This window comes from Clinocottus analis, unplaced genomic scaffold (genome assembly GCF_023055335.1).
Source record: "Clinocottus analis isolate CAN_PGR_092001 unplaced genomic scaffold, fCliAna1.0.p SCAF_15, whole genome shotgun sequence".
Taxonomy (NCBI): Eukaryota; Metazoa; Chordata; class Actinopteri; order Perciformes; family Cottidae; genus Clinocottus; species Clinocottus analis.
In genome coordinates, this window is record NW_027175876.1 from 1030529 (window position 1) to 1039715 (window position 9187).

Genomic DNA, 9187 nt, shown 5'->3' on the forward strand with positions numbered 1-9187 from the left:
TTCCAAGACTTTGCTGAACAAACACACACAACAAACATCCGCGCCTCAATACCACGGATGAAGTTCATGGATTTATAAGACTCATCCTTCTCACACCTTCATAGAAAGTGCAAGTGTGAAAATGATAAGTAATTCATGATTTTGGGTTAAGCTTTTATCCTGAAAGGCATATCCTGCTCGAGAACAACACCTGCGTCGTGTTAGTCCTGAACTCTGATCCTTTTTGTGGAGATATTGTGTTAAAAAAAATACAACCTCCCTCCATCTCCTCCACCTGTCTGACCCGTCGCTTTCTCCACGAAAACCCCCAAAACTGTCAAAATCCTTTTCATCCTTCACATTAGCGATTGAAATCCTTCATCTTTTTCATTAATGTTGCCCAAAGCGTGCCCTTCTGGTGAACGCTGAAGAGTCTGGTGCGGGAAATCAAATGTGTTTGTGTACTTTACAGAGTGAAGCTAATCCAACAGGTAAACCCAGTGATCTGACATTTCAACCTTCCGATGGTTAAATCTGGCGAGCACACAAGCGAGGCTTTTTCTTATATAGCTTTCTTCTCTGTAAACACGTCGAGAGAAGCCGGATGACCTCTTTGCTGAAGGAGTTGCATTGCACTCGTCTATACGTGTGCAGGTGAGCGACGGCGACCAGGTAAGTGAGACATCTTGTGCTTCTTCTCACTTTCTTAGTCGGGAGTTTGGTGGTTTTTCAACATATGGAACGTGGAAAACATATGGAAAGCATCTACAGGAGTCCGCAGACATATGGAGACGCTACTTTCAGCCTGTCCGCCCACCCCCTCCCACACACACACACACACACACACACACACACACTTTCCCCCCTCTTCCATCTTTCTTTGGGCAAGGCTCATTTATGAGGAGTCCATATGGTTTCCTGATATGCACCTTGTGACTTCACCTCTCTAATGGTCTCCATCTAGCAGACTGCTGCACACAGCCAAACGGCCTGAAAAGAGAGGAAACACACTTTGTTCTTCTTCACACAACACACACACACACACACGGGAAGGTGGACAGAGGATGTGGATGGGTTGAGCCTGGTGAAAGTCAGGGATAATGTGTCTAACAGGGAGCCTCTCAGATCTGTCAAGAGGCAGCGGAGAAGCCGCCGGGAAGCCGCCGTGCGCTAACACAGATGACAAATGTCCACTGAGCATTTCCCATTCCACTACTGTCAGCGAGGACTAACACCTCCTGCGTGTGCGTGTGTGTGTGTGTGTGTGTGTGTGTGTAGAATGATTTAGAGCCGCAGCGCTGTCAAATAAATGACACATGAACGGTCGTATCTATTTGCCTCGCTCCGAGCAGATAGGAAGCATGCGTCTGCTTTAGTGGGAAAAACGGAACGACCGGATGCTTTAAACGCAGGAATGCATGAAGAATAATGCAGAGAAACAACAACAACACACACACACACACACACACACACACAGACAGACTCGCACACGGTGTGTGTTCAACAGCGCGAGTGCCCATGTTTAGCCTCACAGCGCTAACAAAGCCACTCAGCTGCAATGACCACAGCCTTAGAGTCATTTGCAGGTGTGTGTGTGTGCAAATGTGTGTGTGTAAATGCGTGTGTGTGCGCACGCAAGTGTGTGTGTGTGTTTCTTCTTCCTCTAACGCATAATGGATGAGTAAAATATGTTCTCGCAAATGGCACTACATTTGGGTTTCAAGAGACACTTTGCTGAGTGCGGTTGTGTTGTTTGTGACTGTGTGTGTGTGTGTGTGTGTGTATCAACAGGGAGGATGGATGGAGGGATGGGGGGAGAAAAAGAGAGAGAGAGAGAGATGAAGCGGACGACAGCAGCTGACTGCTGCCCTGAGCAGCTACTGACAGGTGCAATGTGTTCTCCTCTGAGGCGTTTTCTCTTCCTCCAGCTCGACTTCATTCAACAAAAAAAAGAAAGAAAGGGAGAAAGAAAAAAGAAGCTTTCTTCCCTTCATTTAATACAAAACGTGTCCGTGTGAATGACTGCTCGCTGCGTATTAACATAAAACTTTGGGGCTTGTTTCAGCTGAATCATCCCTCGAGAAGCAGAGCGGCGAGGATTCATTATGTCGTGAATCTTGGGGGGAAAAAACAGACGACTGCATCCTGTTAGAACCGATGGCGTGATGTTAGTTTGCACTCGTGCGACCCCTTTGTGCGTTTGTTAAGGGAAACGAGTCTACAGCCTCGACCTCGAGGACCTAGACTCGTCTGGGCCACTACTCAAAGCTCCAAAAGTCCTTTCCATGACTTTTAACCACATTTCGGTGACTTTAACCCAATTTTAATGACTTTAAACCAAATTTCTGTGACTTTTAACCAAATTTCTGTGACTTTTAACCAAATTTCTTTGTCTTTTAACCAAATTTCCATGCCCTCTAACCATTTTTCCAGACTTCAAACCAAATTTCCATGACTTTTAACCAAATTTCTATGATCAAACATTGTGTGAAATGTGTGCGTAAACAGTAAAAAGTGATAAAATGTAGTATTTAAACTAACAATGAGGATTCAAAGCATACAGTAAACCTCAAATGACTCAAATGAAGAAGAGACAATCGTGTGATTTAAAGAATAAACAATTATATAGATGCCAGTATGTATGCCTGCTTATATTTTTCAGAAAAAAAGGCACATGCATGCATTTTCACACACACACACACACACACACACACACACACACACACACACACACACACACACACACACACTCTCCACGGCGGCCGCCGTGGTTGAGCGGGCTGCGCTTCAAGTGGCTGCACACATCAGGACTAAGCGCTCGAGGGAGGACGACAAAAAAAAGAAAAGGCCACCGATGGGAGACGGCGGTCCGGAGGTTCAGCGGCTCGCATCGGATCCTCTAAATACGCCGAGAGTCGTTCTCGGGGCCGTTATACAAGTGATTTCCAGTCTTGTGTGAACGTCAGGGACAGGGATATGATCAGTGACATCCTGTGAATATTGTGCAAATCCCCCTTTATGCGTGTGTGTGTGTGTGTGTGTGTGTGTGTGTGCAGGCAGGAGGAAAAAGCAATGACTGCACGCTGCATCAATCTCCATCGCCCGGCTGCGTCGCCTTAAGAGCAGACATTTGTCAAAGAGTTTCCTGTTTCCTCTTCAAGGATGATTGTTGGGACGCGAGGCTCCTCCAATCCCCCCGAAAAAAAAAAAAAAACTCAATTAACCTTCTCTTAACGGGGCGAGGCGATGAGAAGTTTACGTTTAAAAAAAAAAACTAAAACAGAATTAAAAGCGACGCTGGTGGGCTAAAGGGTCAGCGAGCAGTTTTGAAGGTAAATGAATGGTAAAAACATGGAAGGGGAACGTTTAAACTTCCCCACACGGCCTCAAAGCTCTCCTATCCTTTGATCATTCTATACTCCCGGCTACATCGTGATAGCATCATTTGTTCTGGGATTTATTTCTTGAGTGCGGGAGGCTAAAAAAAAAAAAAAAACGCATAGAAATCCAACAAATAATAACGAATACATTTGAGTGTATGGATATGAAGTAATAAGTAGATTAATTTGGCTCGAGAGCCACAAAATGTCAGCGGCGGGGCCGCTAATGGCAAAGCTAGCCCCTTTTTTTTAAAAAAGAAAATAAATAATGAAACCACGCCATTAACCGTCATCCGCTGGCCGCTTTCCAAAGAGCCAATTAATCGTTCCTCTTTTGTCAGGTTGAGTCACCTGGCGAGATAGGATCCTTTTTTTTATGAAATATGTTCAAGGGAGGCGTTAATGGAGGTCCTATTCAGGGGATTTGGCAAAGAGAGCGACCCGTTATAATTGGAGCCATGTGTCGGGGGTGTCGGGGGGAGACAAAAGGACAAAAAAGGAAGGACGGGTCTCTTCTCGTTAGCACCTTTAAAAAGGTAAAAACATGACTCGGGATGCTTCCTGCTAATGGAGGCTGTGGCTGAGCGTGGAGACGTTGTGGTCATTAGTGTTCAGAGGAGGAAGGAGTGCGTTTGTTCGATTAATAACCGTTTCATTGATTTGTTTTTGGGGTTTTAAGGACGGCCGTGAGTGCAGAGCGACATCTCGACCAACCTAAACGTGTCGCACGTGCAATACTACACAGAAAAAGCAGCTGATGATAGACTTCATTGCTCGAGGGACAGCTTGACATTTTGGGGGGAATGCAGGTCTCTGCTGATAAACAGAAACGTCCATGTGTAAACTCTACGGCTGTGTTGGGTTTGCAGGTGGAGGCTTCCTCCCAGAGGCAGCAAGAGATATTAAAACATCCCTCCAGCGGGTTCAGGTGTACTCGGAGGCCTCCAGCCAACCAGACGCACCGGGGAGCCTCTACAGGTGATGCGTCCAGAAGGCCGATCAGGTGCTGAACCACCTTTTGCTCTTTTGACGGCAAAGAGCAGCAGCTCCCCTCTGAGCGCCATCCAGATGTTGGACTTTTAACCACATTTTCATGAGTTTAAACCAAATTTCCATGACTTTGATCCAAATTTCTATGACTTCAAATCAAATTTTCATGACTTTTATCCAAATTTTTATGACTTTATCCAAATTTGCAGGACTTTTATCCAAATTTGCAGGACTTTTATCCAAATTTGCATGACTGCATCCCTAAAAAAAACGCTTTTAAACCTTCACTCTTGAATAGGGATGTGAACCTTTCCATCTGTTGCTGGTGTGAAATGATCACATACACAAGTCCACTGACGCGTTCCCCGACCTCCACGTGACCCTCAAGAGGCCTCCATACACACACACACACATAAATATAAATGTGTGCAGGTGCTTGCAGGGCCTCACACCTGCAACGATCCTCAACAGGAGCAAACTGACGCGGCTCTCTTTATTCTCTCATTCGGCGGCTCTGTGTCTCACAGCAAAAACCATTATCGACGCTCAAATGCTCAAAAATGTCTCAAAGCGATGTCCGGGCTCGTTTCCTGGTGCGATCGGATGTTTGTGACAGCGTAGCGGAGAGGGAAAATTGCATATTATTTACCCCGGCGCCTTCAATATGCCACTTTTCCACTCTATAGCCTGCAGCTTACAACCCACAGCGCACGCACAACGCACAGGGACACACATACGCACCGGCTCAGATGAATGCAGACGCTGGCAAACTTAGCTCCAGGCCTGAAGCTCGACACCGCCGCCGCCGCCGCCACCCTCCTCCTCCTCCTCTTCCTCCCCCTCTCGCCCGGGGTTTTCAGCAGCGCTGTGACATTCTGCCCTGACATGTCATTAAAAAGTGTCACAGGTTTCTGGGGGGAGTGATTTCCACTCGGCTCGGACGGGGGAGGCGAGGGAGGGAATGATGAGCTGCTGCTGGACCATGCGTGTAAACTCCACCCTCAGGAGAAGGGGGGAGGAAGGGGTGCATAGCGTTCTCCCATTGCATGATGGGAGCAGCCTCTTCTCTCTCTCTTCCCTTCCTCCCGAGAGTCGCTGGTTGTTCTTTCCGGTCACACATGGGCAAGAGACTCGAGCCCCGACCAAGAGCTCAATCACATCTCCTCTGCTCTGGCTGTCATGGCCGTGCACAGAGGCACAAACTGTCCTTTTCTTTCGTTTCCCCACCATCTCTCTCTCTCTCTTTTCTAAATTACTTCTCTCGCCCGGCTCCGTCTCTCCCGTCTCGCTCTGCTTCTCCCTCTCTTCCTCACCACTCCGTCTCTTTCGGTGACCCGGCTGTCGCGTCCTCGGGGTTGTTCAGACAACCGGGAGAAAATGTTCCATTTCTTCTTCCTCCTCTTCCTCTTCTTCTTCTTCTACTTCTTCATGTGAGTAAGTCACCTCTGCAGCTCTCCGTTAGAGTGTGAGATTGCCGGCTGGAGGTTTTGCGATGCAGATGACAGGATGTCGTATGTTCTCCTAAAAAAGAAAACCCCGCGGGGCGTCGGCCTTGTTGCAGACTGAGAGTCAAACTCCCCATCGGTCGGCCCGCAAATCCCAATTTCGCTGGATTTCTTTCTTTCTTATTTCGATCTGAGCGCCTGTACGGACGACCGTCGCCAGCTGCTCTCAACGGCTCGTCCTTCTGCTCAGTGCTGCGCGCGTTAATCTTTAAAAGAAATACCCTGCTAGACATGATGGATTCCACCATTTCAAGTGCTACATATCACAAGATAAACGCGGTTTAATCCACAAAAAAAATCAAATATTGACGTATGTGCCTCATAAAAGTGGACGCCAATAAAGTAGCATTGATTGGCGAGGTGTTTAACTGATATGAGGCGCCCCCCCCCCCCTCTTGTGCCGAGACATTACTCCGAATGAACGACTCTCCTCCGGTGATGGAGCGCTGTAATTTATCTGATGATAATCTCACCTCAATTTTTAAACAGCTATAAAATACTTAAAAATCACCAGCTCTAAATTCATGGGTTTTTTTGTGAGTGAATCACGGGGTTTTTTTCACCCGCCGGATGGATGGATGGATGAATCCGGTGGCGGCGGCGGCGTCCGTGTCACCTCGTGGGGATGACGCCGTCGACCTTGACGTTCATCGATTCCACATTTGTTAAAATGTGACCCCACTGCACCGCAGGGGGGGGGGGGGGGCCTGCACTCGCTTTTTTGGGGGATTATGATGAACAACCTCCGGGGAAATCCATCACGCACCTGTCAGGCGTGTGCCGGACGAAGGACTTTGAACAATGTCTCACAAACAAGCGGCAGCGTCACTAAGAACAGAGCGACCACGAGGGCGAAAGCAGCGCCGGGATCAGGAGTCACTCGTCTGGTTTCTCCCGCCGGTTTGAGGGGCAAAGCGCTCGTTTGTTTCTGACCTGCACTCTGGAGTCGGGGTCTTGTTTGATCCACTTGATGACCGTCTCGTAGACCAGCTCCTCGGCTTTGGTGTTGAGGCTGTCGTTGGACAGGTAGGCCACCAGGTCCTCCTTGGACACGCTCAGGATCTCCTCCTGTCCCGCCACCTGGAAGAGAGAGAGAGTCACGAAAACAAAAAACACTAAATAGTTTTAGTTTTTACCCGCATCCTTCGACGCCCTCGAGAGCTGCATCCGGCGCCGCATGCGAAGGTTAACTACAAGGACTATTTGTGTGTTTTTCTGCTTTGACGGCGGATGAAAAAACACTCCGCTTTTGGCGTCGGAGATGAAGGCGGGGGCATATTTTTCAAAACCCTCTTCTGTCCTGTGTGCATCTGTGTGGCTCTGCGGCTACGAGAGAGCTGCGAGATCTCTCTGGCTTCATATTGTGCTTTGGGGGTTATTGAACATCTCCCACTGTGCAATTATCTTTTATCCTCTCGTGGTAAAAGTCTACAAATAGGTCTGAAACGGTCCATTATTAATGCATCGATCGCTATAGGTGTTAACTATATCGCCGGGGATGATTTCACTTCGGTTTTATGGCCGTTTTGCTGGAAGTTTTATTTGCCTTTATTCCGCCTGACCCCGGCGTGCGCGAAGATGTTTAAAAAAGCTCGACTCACCTCCGGGAAGTTCTGCAGCGCGAAGGCTTTGGCCATGTTGTGCAGCTCGGTGCAAGTCATAGCTTCAGCCATGGCCAGCACTCCCAGACAGTTAGCCGCAGTCAACTGTTTCTCTGGAGTCGATGAGCGAGGTCGGACAGAGAGAGAGAGAGAGAGAGAGAGAGAGAGAGAGAGAGAGAGAGAGAGAGAGAGAGAGAGAGAGAGAGAGAGAGAGAGAGAGCGAGAGAGAGAGAGAGAGATGCGGAGGCGAGGGAGACAGACGGAGAAACATAAACAAGAAACAAACAGAAGACACAAGGCAGCTTGATTAAGACCGAGGAAGAAAAAACACACAAAAAATAAAAGGAAACCATCATTCAGACATATCAGCGTAAATGTGTGGAAGGCAGAGACGGGATGGAAGCAGGTAGCACACGACCCAGCAGCCTATCCGAGTGTGTATCTGCAGGAGACTAAAGGATAACAAGTGCAATAACTCAAAACGGCTCCGGGGACAAACAACGAGGGGAATCGATCGCTCTCGGCCGGAGCAGCAGGAGGAGGAGGAGGAGGAGGCGCCGGATGGCAGCGAGCCGGGGGTTTGGGATTAGCCGGACCACTCCGAGAAGTCGGATCTCGGAGTCCACTACTACACACACACGACGATGTGTGAAGTGGAGGAGGAAGAGGAGGAGGAGGAGGAGGAGGAGGAGGAGGAGCGCGATCTCCTGTGAGGGCGCAGCGTTTTAAAAAGTGACGCATCTGTAATTCTGGTTTTGTGCCCATTTATCTTGAGCGTTGGCGGCGCCGGGCAAACCGAGTGGACGGAGCGAGTCGGAGAGAGAGAGAGAGAGAGAGAGAGAGAGAGAGAGAGGCCTGATTTAAACAATAGCCGTGAGAAGAGGGAAGCCAGGCCTTCATCGCTGAAGACTCAAAGTCTCAAACAAATGTCAGCCGGTGAAAGAAGGTGGCCGAACATCTGCTGAACCGCAACTAAACGAACGCCAAGAGATGAAGAAACGTGCGGGTTCGGGGCCTAAAAACGGGTTTATTTTCTGTGGTTTGAGCAGATGAAGTGTGATTTATTTGGTGTGCTTTTGTGCTCATCAAAGTTTGAGGACAAACCCTCATTCCCGTCGTAGCCAATGTATTAATAACATATTTGGATATTTGGAGCACGTTTTTTTGCGAGAAAAAAAAACGGAGCGATTTCAAAAACAATGAAAACGAGTGACTTTTATTTATTTATTTGCTGGCGTCTGAAGTTGTGTGAATAGAAGTCAAAGTGTTATATAAGTAGGTCGTGGAGATGCTATTCCTCCCTCGGTGTATTTGTTACAAAACTTCAATAATATCTGACACCGTATCAATTTCTCTTCGCTCAAGGACGCGCGCTTGCGCCGCTATCTCCCCCCAACTCCCCCTTTTTTTTTTCTAATGTGCTGAAATGCCATGAATCTTGTCGAGGGAAGAATGGATTGACGTCTCGCTGGCAATGAAGTCTACAAATGGCTTCCCCGTTCCCCCTTCCTCCTCCTCCTCCTCCTCCCTTTTTCCTTCCCAAATGGAGAAAAACAAATCAATAACGTTCTCGCTGCTTCTCTTTTACTTTCTTTTCGCCGCTGACCTTTTTTTTTTTTTTAGCAAACACGCACTTCCCTCGTGCAGCCGATGCTCAAAAGCAATTTATTAAATGGAACGCAAAAGCCTGACATTTGGCAGCTTTGTGGGTTTGTTACCCGCTGAAAATCTG

The 9187-nt window shown here is 48.0% G+C and overlaps 1 protein-coding gene across 1 annotated transcript in view; it reads right to left on the reverse strand.

Annotated features, from left to right (window-relative positions):
• LOC137785930 (kelch-like protein 29) overlaps positions 1-9187 on the reverse strand; it is a 189971-nt gene that overhangs the window by 53726 nt on the left and 127058 nt on the right. The window contains exons 8-9 of the mRNA XM_068577501.1: positions 7456-7566; positions 6788-6934 (exon numbers count right to left, since the gene is read on the reverse strand). Coding sequence (XP_068433602.1) covers positions 6788-6934; positions 7456-7566 — 258 coding nt within the window. The remainder of the gene's footprint in view (positions 1-6787; positions 6935-7455; positions 7567-9187) is intronic.